General features: G+C 43.5%; 1 protein-coding gene across 1 annotated transcript in view; it reads right to left on the reverse strand.

Annotated features, from left to right (window-relative positions):
- Nucleotides 1-1,380: 1,380 nt before the first annotated feature.
- The window catches only part of LOC144888864 (uncharacterized), a 32,488-nt gene continuing 18,490 nt past the window's right edge, over nt 1,381-15,378 (reverse strand). The window contains exons 4-8 of the mRNA XM_078768429.1: nt 10,250-10,414; nt 9,719-9,937; nt 5,532-5,744; nt 2,846-2,971; nt 1,381-2,615 (exon numbers count right to left, since the gene is read on the reverse strand). Coding sequence (XP_078624555.1) covers nt 2,462-2,615; nt 2,846-2,971; nt 5,532-5,744; nt 9,719-9,937; nt 10,250-10,414 — 877 coding nt within the window. The 3' untranslated portion in view covers nt 1,381-2,461. The remainder of the gene's footprint in view (nt 2,616-2,845; nt 2,972-5,531; nt 5,745-9,718; nt 9,938-10,249; nt 10,415-15,378) is intronic.

Genomic DNA, 15,378 nt, shown 5'->3' on the forward strand with positions numbered 1-15,378 from the left:
TCACCACGCCCTGTGACGCAACGCCGCCGTCACCATCTCTGAGCCCTGATTGGCGGCTCGTGCTTACCGTCAGCGCTTCCGCCGCTCCGCCCTCGACTCCGCCCCGGTCCTCCTCTGCCTGCCTCATGTTAACTCGCCCAAAATGAAGCAACGTTAGCGCAAAAGAGATTGAGGCTACGGACGTAGGATGATCGGTGGCAGTAGGGCCTATTTTCTCCTGGCTCTTACTCAACGCAGAACTAACGATGGAAAGGAACTAAGCTCTCAAATACTAAGCCATAACTATACTATCGCAAGGCTACATGTTGCTTGTGTGACTAACTATGGGGGGCAAATTTTAACCTTTATTAGACTCGCTTTACAAACTCAAAACCGCAACACTATATACACAGTATATATATACATATAAATATAATGTTTAACACTTCGTTATATCAAGCAAGTTATTCCTTGCTTTGACGAAGATGGTAAAGCTTGCACATTTGTGACACCATTTAGGATACAATGGTGGAGCTCAGAGTATTTTTAAAGGCTTTTTCAGCTAGATAGTATCTGCAGGTGAGAGAGGGTCGGGAGGTGGAAAGAGGGCAAACATGCATGTATATAGAATCCAAGTTTCAGCAAGGACAAGATAGGAGTCCTGTTTGACGAATAGAACAAAAATCTGCACTATTTATGGTTATAGATGTGTGTGTGTGTATGTGTGTATATGTGTATGTGTATATATATATATATACATATATATATATATATATATATATATATATATATATATATATATATATATATATATATATATATATAAAATAACCACATTTAGAGGCCATTTTTCCCCGCAAAGCGGGGGTTGGCCTTTTTCGGGAACCGTGGTTGTTGTTGTTTTTTGGTCCCCTTTTTGAAGCAATGTTTTACGGCCGGATGCCCATCCTGACGCCAACCCTTTTTGCCGCCTTTAATGTCAAACAGGGAATTACCAGTGAACTGGTACTCAATTAGCCGACCTCGGAAGGATGACAGGCTGAGTCAACCCCCCTGGCGTTAATTCAGCGATCGACCGGGATTCGAACCCAGGATCCTAGGATCCTAAGCCGGCACCCTAGCCGCGAGACCAACACCAGGGTTGTGTGTGTGTATGTATGTGTGTGTATGTATATATTGTTGCGGACGCGGTTAAGATGTTATTTTGACCGAGCGGTTGGTATGACCGCGACCGAACAGTTATTCCCCGACTAGAACCCGATTCCACCCAAACTTTGGCCGTATCGCACCGCAGCTGCCCAATCTGGAAAACTCTAAAACGACCGAATGCAAAGAGGAAAAGGAATAAGACGAGAAGACGGACAGAAGAGTAATTGGATTTATTATTTACACATATAAGTAGGAAGCAAGCAGTCACGTTTATTTACAGGGACATGAGACGCAGGTGACACAGTGCAATCTTTAGCTTATACAGACTTATTGTTACTACCCAGGACAGCACGAACAAAACAAACTCACGTACGCAAATGGATGGAAATTGCAGGCAGGAATGACAGGAGGTGGGTGGCTGGAGGAAGGCCCGGAGCTGGCTGGAGTTTGATCCCGCACGGGACGTCGGGCTGGACCTCGACGGCCGCCGATGCCACCGATCCTGTCGTGTGCGCGGGGTAGCGGGTCGGAGCTGCTTGGTGGAGCCAAGCCAACGCTGCTGGTGGGGGGTCTGGCGTGACGGGTTCTCTTGCGTGACGGGTTCTCTCTCTTACTAACTCCAGGACTCTTTCTCTCTTGCTTAGTCTAACTCTTCCTCACCACCGACAACTCAACGCAACCCCTCCACTCTCCGCAAACACTGACCACCACTGACGACCAACCCAGCTCTGACCAAAAAAACCACACACTCCGCTCTTGTCGTAGCTCATCCCGTCAAAGCTCATCTGCCTTGGACACGCCCTGCCTGCGGGTTATATAGGCCCCGCCCCTCAACCTTCGCGAACCTCCTCGATGTTTCTCTCCACACCCTCTCCAAGTCCAACCCCTTGTTCGTGGTTGGTTGAGTGGGGCTGACTCACTCCTCCCTTCTATGACGAGGTGGGGACCCGCCTTTCTTCCCCAACCCTGCCTCATGGTCAATGGCGGATGAAGGGAAAACCGCCCAACATGCAGTTGGCAATGCGAATTGCAATTGACGAAAAGGGGGGAATGGAAGTGTTGGGAGTGGGAATGAAGGGAATCTATCTCTTTCACTGGTGCAATGGAGTATTTCAATTAATGGGAGACACAGCCTTACCCTAAAACACATAATAAGATATAACTATTGAACAGGGGTATTCTATGATTGGCTGTGGTGTGGATGCTTTATGGACTAATTATGGGATGCCCTTTGACCTTTACACAGCTCCGGAGGCAGGAGGCGCAGAATAAACAATAATAATAATTCACACAATCAAAAAAATATACAGTCCTCATATCCGCAACAATATATTTATGTGTGTGTATGTATATATATAAATAAAATCTTGTAAAGGCATACCTTGGTGGTGTGCCTGTGGGCAATAGGATTGATGAGTGGGTCGAAGTAGAAAGCAGGTAAATCTGGGTCCTCGGTCTTTATAAACACAACATTCGGTGTGTGGTACCTAAGCAGGTGAAGATTTGGTTGACTTAAACAAGGCCTTCCTGAAAGGTTATTTCTTCTTCAACCTAGCAGCTGAGATGTTCTTAAATCATAAAGAATATAAAATAAAGTTGTGAAGACACAGAAAGCAAAAACATTTATTTTAAAGGGAGTAATCCATATAGTCTTTTGATGGTATAAATTCACTATATTTGTTCAATAAAGGACAAATATTACTGGCATGTGCTGTACCAGGTGAGGTGCACATGGTGTGGGAGGTTGTTGTACAGGTACGGGAAAGCAATCTTGTACTCAGTGCGGATTTGCTGCCGGATGATTATCTTGTTGATATCATTAAACTCATTCCAGTCTTCATCCCTAACACAGAGGAAAACAAAAACCCCAAAAAAAACCAAGAGACTGCATGAGAAACAATTTCAATACAAACGTGAACTCTTCAATTTAATTTAGTTTGTTTATGTTTTTTAAAAATTTTTGTGCACAACATCAAGACTCGTGTAAGAGCTAACATTAATCAAAAAAGAAAAAAAACGTACACATAAAACATATAATAAAAGGAGCGGGAAACAAGATGGGGAGAGAGTGAAGCACACAAGTACAACAGTGGAGAACAGGGACATCGGGAGATCTGTGGGAGGGAGAGGGGGCAGGGGAAGGTGAGGGGCGAGGAGGAGGATAAAACAAATGGACACTGCTAGGACTTCCAGGAAAGAAGTCGGTATTTCAAAAAAGTGGATCTGAGGTGAATTAACTGGGGTAGAAAATATCAGGATTTGGGATGGTGGAAGATAAGCGATGGTGGTGAAAGGCTGTTTTAAAGACCTGGAGGAAGGAGTGGGATTGAAGATAGTGAGGCAGTTTGTTCCAGAGGCGGGAGAAAAGAGGAATGAAAGAGTGAAGGTGAGCAGAGAGTCTTGATTTTGGCAGTTTCACCAGAAGAGGGTTGCTGGCAGATCTTGTGCGACCTGAAGGAATATTTGGGGGACAGAGCAGACAGAGCTGGGGGAGCTATGCCGGATTGGAGTCGGTAGAATACAGAAAGACCACCAACCTGCCTGCGGTGAGCAAGTGAAAGGCCCTCAGAGTCGGCTTCATCGTGGGAGATTCCATTGATGCTGAAAGCTTTGGTTTCAACAGCGTGAAGCCGAACCAGGTGTGAGGCAGGAGCACCAACCCAGAGGGAAGAGCAGTATTCCATTGAGCTGTGGATGATAGCCTTGTATGTGGTGAGGAGCTCAGGTGTGCCAAGAAAGGACTTCGCACGACAGAGTATGCCCAGTCGGCGACTGGCTTTGGAGGCCAGCTTGGAAATGTGGTTTTCCCAGGAAAGATCATGGCAGATAGTGAGACCCAAAAGCTTGAGTGACAGAACTTCTTGGAGAGGATTGTTGAGAAATTAGATGGGAGGGTTGTCCAGACGGTCTTTACGGAGAGACATGGTAAGAGTGTGAGATTTGTCAAGATTGAAAGACATGTTCCACTTGTTTAACCAGTCTGCGATTTTGTTCAGGTCTGCAGAGAGTGAGGAGGCTGCTGCCTGCCGATCTGAGGGATGAGGTTTGGAGCGGCAGAGAGTTCAGTCACCAGCAAAGAGATAGAGATGATTTTCCAGTCGGGGAGATCATTAATGAAGACCAGAAAAAGCACAGGACCCAGAACACTACCTGGGGGAACTCCAGCCTGGACAGGAAGGGCAAATGAAAGAAATCCATTCAGGGCCACACGTTGACTGCGACTGGTGAGGAAGTCCACAAGCCATTTGTGAAGGTTTCCAAGTATACCATAAGAGGAGAGTTTGGTGAGCAGGGCGGGGTACCAGACCATATCGAAGGCACGTGATATGTCAAGGGAGACGGCTGATTTCCTGTTTGGCATTGAGCGCCTTCATCTATTGTTGAAACAGCAGAAGCAGCATGTCCAGAGTAGAGTGACCAGGTCTGAATCCAAATTGATGATCAGAGATCAAGCCATTGGAGAAGAGGCATGATTTGATATCTGAAGCAATGATGGATTCCATGACTTTGCTGATAATTGGGAGCAGGATGATTGGTCTGTAGTTGCAAGGATCTGTTTTTGCACATTTTTGGTGTAAAGCGGTAATGTTGGCCGATTTCCAAGCTGATGGCAGATGACCAATAGCAAAAGATAGGGTGAAGAGAACAGAGAGAGGGTGTGAAAGAGCGGCAGAGCAGGATTTTATGACCCGTGGGCTGATGCCGTCTGGTCCAGTTGCAGAATCAGAGTCGAGGTTTGACAGAAACTTCTCCACCTTGTCAGGAGAGAAGGACACAGAGTCCAAGAGCAGCTGAGTATGACTGGGTAAGGTGGGTACAGAGAGAAGGTGGGTACAGAGAGAGACGTGTTTGGGACACCTCACCACAAGACCATACACCACCAGGATTTGGAGGAGGGAGATATGTTTGAGAGTTCAGTCTTGAGAGTGGAGAGATATTGCTTCCTGGCTCTCCTGAAGGTAGACACACACTTGTTCTGAGCTTTGTGAAAGGAATTGAGATTGCCTTCAATTGGAGTTGCCTTCCATGAGGAGAAGGCAAGTTGTTTCAGGGCAACTGCCTCACCACAAGATTCAGTGCACCACGGATGGGAGGAAGGGTGTGACAACTGAAGACGAGATGGGATAAATTTGTGCATGAGAGAGCAATTTACTTCAGAAGAATTCCCAGGATGAGTTGATGTCAGAGGCAGTAGAGATGGGAGACCAGTCCAGATGATTGATTCCAGTCCAGTTCTTCATGGTTGTGCATTTTCATTGTTCACAATATCCCGATAAAGTAAAGTACAATGAAAAATTACTTAAAAGATTCTCATCACAGTTTATCAATATTCTTCACCTGCAAATGTCGCATAAAATAAAGCCACAGTGAGAATGTCGGAACACATCGGCTTAAGGACTTACTGGAGATTTATATCCCGCACAAGAGGCTCAAATTTGGGACCGCCAGGAATGGCCAGGTTGAGTGCCTTTGATGTGAAGAAAGCCTTCAGGTCAAAGAGGTAAAAGTAGTTTCCATCAACTAGGTCTGTGAGCAGCTGGTTGGCAAGGCGATATAGCGTGGACATGATGGGCAGAGAAAACTGCCAGCGGCGGTATGTCACACCATTGACAAACCTACAAAGGGAGTGAGGTAGAAACAATAAAATGTAGACCAATTGTCAGAACATGAAAACAAATGAGGCATTAAAAAAGAAGAAACCTTTAAAGCAAGGATGTATCCAGAAAAACAATCGAAAAATAAACGAAAAATTAAATAATTGAAAAATCAATCAACTAAAAATTTAACAATTGAAAAGTAAATAATTATAAAAATTAAATCAAAAAATTATTCTTCAAAAAGCGGGACACCGAGACTAAACAAAATGCCCCGCCTCTCCTCCTCCTCCTCCCCCCCTCCTCCTCCTCCACCTCCCCCCCTCCTCTGGGAACCATGAAGACACTACTACTTTGTTACATTTGTGTGGATATCATTTTTTTTAAATAAAAAAAAAAACACGAGAACGGCACTCTTCAACGTCACGACGTCCACCGATATGTCTCCGCCCACATTATTACATCATTACACATACTTGTACCAACTTTGATTTAAATTCCTTCAGCTGTTCTGAAGTATCACATCTTTACCTGACATTTGATGCAGAAATCTAATCAGTTCATCTTTTAATAATAATAATAATAATAACAATACATTTGGTTTTATGAGCATAAAAAGCACACAAGGCACTTTTAGTCCGAAGACTAAAAAGGTTGTGTTTACATTAAAATGAGAAAATCTATTTTCAATAAATAAAAAAAAAGTAAGTAAGTGAAAAAGTAAGTGAATGAATGAATGAATGAATGAATGAGTAATGAACGCCAACACCAGGCTGTAAGTGAAAAAAAAACAAAAAACGAGTAAGTGAAAAAGTAAGTAAACAAAATATATATATATGAATGAATGAATGAATGAATGATCGTTTTAAGGCCATTTTTCCCCGCTAGAGCGGGGGTTAGTCTTGCGGGCCCCATGACAGTCATGGTTCCCTGTTTGAGGCAATGTTTTTATGGCCGGGTGCCCTTCCTGACGCCAACCCTTGGTCACGCTCTTACGATGCACAGGGATACGGTGTACCTATTCTAAATCTGGGTACACACCGTGATCATTCATCCCAGCAAGCTGGTACTCAATTTGCCGACCTCGGAAGGATGACAGGCTGAGTCAACCCCCCTGGCGTTAATTCAGCGATCGACCGGGATTCGAACCCAGGATCCTAGGATCCCAAGCCGGCACCCTAACCGCTAAGCCAACACCAGGCTATATATATATACATATATATACAGTGGGGAGAACAAGTATTTGATACACTGCCGATTTTGCAGGTTTTCCCACTTACAAAGCACGTAAAGGTCTGTAATTTTTATCATAGGTACACTTCAACTGTGGAAGACGGAATCTAAAACAAAAATCCTGAAAATCACATTGTATGATTTTTAAGTAATTAATTTGCATTTTATTGCATGAAATAAGTATTTGATCACCTACCAACCAGTAAGAATTCCGGCTCTCACAGACCTGTTAGTTTTTTCTTTAAGAAGCCCTCCCATTCTCCACTCATTACCTGTATTAACTGCACCTGTTTGAACTCGTTATCTGCATAAAAGACGTCTCCAGACCGTCTCCGACCACAAAGACCGCAAAGACCGACCGCAAAGCCGTCTCCAGACCTGTCCACACTCAATCAATCAGACTCCAACCTCTCCACAATGGGCAAGACCAGAGAGCTGTCTAAGGACATCAGGGACAAATTTGTAGACTTGCACAAGGCTGGGATGGGCTACAGGACAATAGGCAAGCAGCTTGGTGAGAAGGCAACAACTGTTGGCGCAATTATTAGAAAATGGAAGAAGTTCAAGATGACAGTCAATCTCCCTCGGTCTGGGGCTCCATGCAAGATCTCACCTCGTGGAGCCTCAATGATCATGAGAAAGGTGAGGGATCAGCCCAGAACTACACGGCAGGACCTGGTCAATGACCTGAAGAGAGCTGGGACCACAGTATCAAAGAAAACCATAAGTAACACACTACGCCGTCATGGATTAAAATCCTGCAGCGCACGCAAGGTCCCTCTGCTCAAGCCAGCGCATGTCCAGGCCCGTTTGAAGTTTGCCAATGACCATCTGGATGATCCAGAGGAGGAATGGGAGAAGGTCATGTGGTCTGATGAGACCAAAATAGAGCTTTTTGGTTTAAACTCCACTCGCCGTGTTTGGAGGAAGAAGAAGGATGAGTACAACCCCAAGAACACCATCCCAACCGTGAAGCATGGAGGTGGAAACATCATTCTTTGGGGATGCTTTTCTGCAAAGGGGACAGGACGACTGCACCGTATTGAGGGGAGGATGGATGGGGCCATGTATCGCGAGATCTTGGCCAACAATCTCCTTCCCTCAATAAGAGCATTGAAGATGGGGCGTGGCTGGGTCTTCCAGCATGACAACGACCCGAAACACACAGCCAGGGCAACTAAGGAGTGGCTCCGTACGAAGCATCTCAAGGTCCTGGAGTGGCCTAGCCAGTCTCCAGACCTGAACCCAATAGAAAATATTTGGAGGGAGCTGAAAGTCTGTGTTGCGCAGCGACAGCCCCGAAACCTGAAGGATCTGGTGAAGATCTGTATGGAGGAGTGGGCCAAAATCCCTGCTGCAGTGTGTGCAAACCTGGTTAAGAACTACAGGAAACGTCTGATCTCTGTAATTGCAAACAAAGGTTTCTGTACCAAATATTAAGTTCTGTTTTTCTGATGTATCAAATACTTATTTCATGCAATAAAATGCAAATTAATTACTTTAAAAAATCATACAATGTGATTTTCAGGATTTTTGTTTTAGATTCTGTCTTCCACAGTTGAAGTGTACCTATGATAAAAATTACAGACCTTGACGTGCTTTGTAAGTGGGAAAACCTGCAAAATCGGCAGTGTATCAAATACTTGTTCTCCCCACTGTATATATATATATATATATATATATATATATATATATATATATATATATATATATATATATATATATATATATATATATATATATATATATATATATATATATATATATATATATATATATCAACCGTAAGCATCCAAGTGACAAGAAATTATTCAATACATCGGTCAATAAATTACAAATAAGTTTACTCGGGATAGAAATATCAGAAAAATCAGATTTATAACAAAAAAAAAAAAAAAAAAAAAAAAAAAAACATTGAGATTACTATTTAACAGACATTAAAAAGTTGAAAACATTCGATAAATTAAATACAGAAGATGTGAAATACAGTATATGACAATGCAGAGCAGATGTAAGACTGAGAACTTTTGGTAAAATAATAATATTGCACCTTATTGTGAATTTAACAATTGGACCAAAGTAGGAATACTCAAATGCTTGTATATCCGAGTTCTTATTTGGGTGATATGGATCTGATTTGAGTTTCTCAACCACATTTGGGATAATTCTTGGTTTCTAAAGAATAAATTACCGTGACGGGAAGAAATGAGGAGCGATTTCGCGAAGTTGGTGAGGATGTTGGTTTTCTTGCAGCAAAGGAGGTGATCGTATAAAAGCCAGAAGTGGATAGACGTCGTGATGTTGCTCGGGAAAGGCGATCATACAAACTATCGCTTCACTTAACTCTCTCAATGCTAGCAGATTGCTGCATTGTTAGGCTCGGGCCCCTTACGAGGGAACTTTTCATCATAATATACACTAATACCAAGTTTGGTTAAAATCCTATCACTGGTTTACAAGTTATCACGGTAATAGTTATCCTGAACATTACCTCTGACCTTTGACCTCGTGACCCCAAAATTGAATCAGTTAATCTTTACTTCATTATACAAACCTGCACCAAGTTTCACTTGGACCTCTTCAGCCGTTCTCAAGTCATCGCGGTATTACGAAAACCTATCACGGACAGACAATCTGAAAACGTAATGCCTCCGGTGACTTTGGCGGCGGAGAGATAAAAAAAACATTTACAGGTGCAATATTGGACAGAATAGTGTGGAGAATGAAGGATTGCTTGTAAAAAAAAAAAAAAAGCCAAATACTTATGATCGTCCCGAAGGGGCTGATGGTCATACAGCCAGTCCTTGACAGGACCATCCTCATCAGGGTCCAACTCCATCTGCACAGCCTCCAAAGGCTCTACGTCCATCACGTTGTCAGCATAATCCAATGGTGGTTCCTCATCGTCAAAAGGTGGGAAGCGCATCCGCTTGAAATGACGCCTATCTCGCTTCTCCCGCCGCATCATGATCCACATTGTACTAAAGGAGATACAGACACGTGTCGGGAATCGACAAGTTAGTTTCAACATGTCAACAAATCGTAATTCGACAAATTTCACGAAGCACAGCTAAATTATTTATATTAAAAACACAGTAACTACCACTGGACAAAACAAATAAAACTTCCACTACCATGACTATATCTGACAACCTATTTATATTTGTGTCATAATTACAACTGAACTGTGAACACAACTTCAGGAGAAGGGCACATGAAAAAGGTACTCTCCTCATACTACTCCATCTCCCTCCCCCCTTGCCCCCCCCCCACCCCCCCATCGGCTTCCTTACCCCCACTGCGCGATATACACGGGTTCAATGACCCATGATATTTCGTTGACAAAGGAGATGGCACCCGTGATGTGGTACAGCACCGACACGTCTCGAATCTGCTCCCAGGGCATTGGCATGTTTTCCAGAAGTTTCAGAACTGCATGTGGCATGTATTTCAATGCTCTGCATGAAAAACCAGAAGGGAGCATATTCAAGAAGGATGCATGAATGGTTTTAATTGAGGCAAACCAAACAAAGAAGAACCAGGGCCGTATTGCTCAAGGCAAACAAGTGAAGAAAGAACAGAACAAAAACATACAATCAGATAACAATAGAGGATGGACAAATATACATTAAGGGAGGTGTCAAAAATACCTTTTTCAAAATCGAGCCGGAAGAAGAAAAAAAATTAAAACGACTTATTTTCGCTTGGCATCAGGGAATTCACCCTCTGCTGGAGAATGCAACACTGCAGGTGAGTGATGTACGTGTGCTGAACCTGACATGCACACATGTAACATTGTAACACAAACACCGAATAAAATAATAAATAAAGGAATAAGATGACGTCTCTTCCCACGCATGTGTTTGAAAAATTTGGCAGAGTCCTGAGAGCAAAAAGTAATTTAACGATTAAAAAAACACAACAAAAAATATATTTTGTTTCTTCCAGTTCATTAGTTCATCCCCGACGCAGCAGGAATTGGGATTTTGCAATTCCAAACATTTATTAGGAGAATTATGGATAAAAATGATTAATACACTTTACTATTCTTTTTTTTTTTTTGCGTTAGCTGTTGTTTAGATCAAGTTTAGTTTGAGTTCAAAGTGGGCGCGGATGGTCTTTACCTCCGCCACTGAAGGTGGATGGAACTTATGTTTTCACCACATTCTGTTTGTCTGTCTGTCTGTCTGCAGGATATCTCAATGGATTCAGACAAAACTTGGGGGACAAGATGAGTGTGTGACAAGGATGAATCAATTCGATTTTGGTGACGATCCGAATCCGGATCTGCGGGAAAAAAATATTTTCCAAGCGATTCGTCAACTTTGAGTAATCGACTACCGTAATCGAGCCAAAAATGATATCTAGCATATTTCAAAAAGTTGTGGACGGGTGATGACAAAACTAGGTGGATGTGTTGGTTAGGCAACAAGAAGAAGCCTAATAGATTTTGGTTCAGATCCTAATCCAGATATGGCCTATCTGTGGGAGACAAAACGTAACTGTTTAGCCTGGCGGAGGTATGCTGTCTACCGAGTACCGTTCTATTTCTTATTGTATTGTTTAAGAATAGCGGTTTCATGCAAATAATTAAACGACATCATGTATTACGTCATGACAATTCCATTGAGAATGCAAATATTACTACGCCTTGCAGGGTGTGTTTTCGATGCCAAGAAAGTCATGTTATATTTCGTAGTCTGCTATCAACTCCTTCATTCCCTGGACCTTTCCCCACCACCATCGCTAATTGCCAGTCTGGAGGTGAGATGAACATTGAACACGAATTTGCAAGTCTGTAGAACGGGTAACTGCTCAACCCCTGCGGCGTCAGGGCTTGTGATTACAAGAACTACGCCCTCAAGGCATTGCAAACTGCTGTTCGGAAGTACAAGGCAGGATCATTCACGAAAACCCTTTGAAGCTCTTTTTTGAAATTATCAAGTCTTGAGGGGCACACATGACTGATAAAAACTCCACCACAACCTCAGAGCTTAAAATTTGTGCAAAACTAACTGGAGTAAAATCTGATATTTAAATTTCTATTTTATCGGCAATGATTTTTTTTCCCCCAGATAATCAGTCTTCCATTGGCGAAAGAGGGGCAGGGGGTAGAAGGTGGTAGGGAGGAGAAGGGGAGAGGAGGAGAGAGAAAGAGGGCGGAGAGAGAGAGGGAGAGGGAGAGGGAGAGGGAGAAAACATCAAATGCTTCAAACTCAAGTTGTGGTCTGCTAAAATATTTTCAAAGGGCATGTGACTTTTGACCTGTTGAATCTAGCATCGAATCATTTCATTTTTGTATTATAGTCCATACATTTGTCAAGTATGGTTGAAATCGAGTCATTCAAAGGTTATTGCAGTAACAGACTTTCAATTAAAGAGCACTTGACATTTTGAATCGAAAATTTAATCAGTACACCATTGTATCACAGTTCATAGTGATGCCAAATTTGGTCAAAATCCCTTCAGCAGTGCACAAGTTATCATAGTAACGAAATGCTACTCTGTCAGCGAAACGTCACATGACCTTTGACCCTTTGAACCCAAAATCGAATGAGTTTATATTTGTGTCATCGTACATACTAGATTTAAGTATGTACGATGGCTAACCCCCTTGAAGAGATGCAGGTTTTATTGCAGGGAAAATGGCCTTAAAATGCCTGTTGTTGTTGTTTGTACATACTAGGACCAAGTTGTTGTTGTTATTTTTAAGTCCCTTTAGCGGTTCACAAGTTAACACGGTCTTAAAAAATTGATCATGGACGGATGGACACATGAACAGAGACAGCCAGATGAACAACCCAAAAAAACATAATGCCTCCAGCAATGGTCGGGGCTACAGGTTTGGATCAAAAAAAATTGATGTTGGAGCTCTGAGTCATGAGGAGGTGAAATGTCATCAAGTGATGCAATATATGTACTTTTATATTTATTGTAACATCTTGATGAAAGTGTTGTGGATAGAGTATAAAAAAGTTTTACATTGGCGTGTGACCGGTGTGTACCCCAGCTTAGAAAAGGTACACCGTATCCCTGCATGTCGGAAGAGGCGACTAAAAGGGTTGGCATCAGGAAGGGCATCCGGCCATAAAACTGCCTCAAAAAGAGAACCATGACAATTACAACTACATATGGGCAGGCTACAGCCCGAAGAACCCCATGAGGGAACTCACTCCCTCTCGTCAAAACTCAAGGTGGGGAACCCGATCGAAGCAAAGGTGGAAATCACTGTATTTATGACGACGAAACGTCTGATGCCCGACTTGGACATCGGTTTCTGAGGTTTGGGACATGGAATGTCGGGACAGTGACAGGAAGATCAGAAGTGGTGGAAGTATTGGTTAGAAAAAGGGTCGACATACGTTGTGTGCAGGAGATGAGATGGAAGGGAAGTGGTGTGAAAATGGTGAAGGGTAGGCAGGGACAGAAATACAAGCTTGTGTGGCAAGGGTGCCCGGAGGGCATGAATGGTGTTGGGGTCCTGTTTTCTGAGGAGTTTGTAGACAGTGTGGTAAGTGTGACTAGAGTGAGTGATAGGTTGATGATGGTGAAAATGATGATTGGAAAGCTCTTGGTGAACGTCATCTCGGGATATGCTCCGCAGGTCGGTCAGAGCGATGAAGGACAAGTAGTGGTGTGCATTAGAGAAGCTGATGGAAAACGTGAAAGATAAGGAAGTTGTTGTGGTAGGAGGAGACCTAAATGGACATGTGGGAAGGAGTATAGACGGTTATGAGTGATTTAATGGGGGTTACGGATATGATGTGAGGAATGGAGAAGCTGAAAGGATTTTGGAGTTTGCTGATGGAGCTGGTTTGTTGATTTGTAATACTCAGGTCCAGAAAGCGGATAAACTTGCTACGTACACGTCAGGTGGGTCGACGGCAAACGTTGACTACCTGATGCAGATAGGGGGAACCTCCGGGACACAAAGGTGATCCCGTGGGAGGAGGCTGTTAACTTCGGGTGGAGGAGGAGGTAGTTTCACAGCACCACTTGGTTGTCTGCGACATAAGGGTGAAAGGTGCGAGGAGAGCTCGGCGGGTGAAGTACCAACCGAGAATGAAGGTGTGGAGGTTGAAAGAGGTGACAGTGAGGGAGGTATTAAAAGAGAGGCTGAGTATGGTAGAGGATGATGTGGTTGAGCTTGAAAGTGGTTGGAAGTTAATGAAAGATAGTCTGTTGGGAGCCGTTGGTGAGGTATGTGGATGGACAAAAGGACCACCGAGGCACTCGGAAACATGGTGGTGGGATGATGAAGTTGGAAAGAGGATTGACGAGAAGAGGAAGAAGTTAAAGGAGTGGCAGAAGGCAAAGGGTACAGGGGCAGAAAAGGCAGAGCATGAAAGTTATAAGGCAGCCACGAAGGCTGCAAAGAAAGAGGTAGCAAAGGCGCAGGAGGCATGTAGGAAAATGTTCAGAGAACGCTTGGATTCGGAAGAGGGTCAGAGAGCGGTATTCAGGATTGCAAAGCAGATAGCGAAAGAGAGGTGCGATGTGATGGAGGTGAGTTGCTTGAAGGATGAAGTGGGACAAATTGTTGTGGACCCAGATGGAATTAAAGGAAGATGGAAGAGATATATGGAAATGCTGTTGAATGCACAGAATGAATGGGATGGCAACATACAGAGTATCCCAGTTTTAGGGCCGGCAGAGAAGATAACTGAGAGGGAAGTTGAGGAAGCGATAAAAGCAATGAAGGGTATAAAAGCAGGAGGGCCGACGGGAGTTGTGGGAGATATGTTGAAGGCAGCAGGAACTTGGGGTGTGAATAGAATGACAGAGATCTGTAATCTGGTGGTGAAAGAAGGCCGCATTCCAGTGGATTGGGACTGAGTACCCTCGTCCCTCTATACAAGGGGAAAGGTGACCCTCTGGACTGTGGCTCGTATCGAGCGATAAAGTTATTGGAGCATGGAATGAAGGTATTGGAAAGGGTGTTGGAGAGGAGGATAAGGAAGAAAGTGAAGATCGACGAAATGCAGTTTAGATTTATGCAGGAAGAGGAACGACAGACCAGATTTTTATTGTAAGACAGTTGCAGGAGAAGTACATGGAGAAGAGGAAGTAGTTGTTTCTTGGGTTTGTTAATCTGGAGAAAGTATTCGATAGAGTTCCACGCGAAGTAGTGACATGGGCATTGAGGAAGTTAGGAGCGAGGAATGGTTGATCAGAAGTAGTGATGGCAATGTATGAGAGAGTGCGCACAGCTGTAAGGATGAAGGACGGGAACAGTCGTGAGTTTGAGGTGAAGGTGGGAGTGCATCAGGGGTCGGTACTAAGTCCACTACTATTTGTAGCTGTGATGGAGGTGCTAGCTCAGAATGTAAAGGAGGGTTTACCGTGGGAGTTGTTGCATGCAGATGATCTGTTGTTGATTGCAGAAAGTATGGATGGACTGAAGGAGAAAATGAACAAGTGG

This window comes from Myxine glutinosa, chromosome 14 (assembly GCF_964187855.1).
Source record: "Myxine glutinosa chromosome 14, kmMyxGlut1.1, whole genome shotgun sequence".
NCBI lineage: Eukaryota > Metazoa > Chordata > Myxini > Myxiniformes > Myxinidae > Myxine > Myxine glutinosa.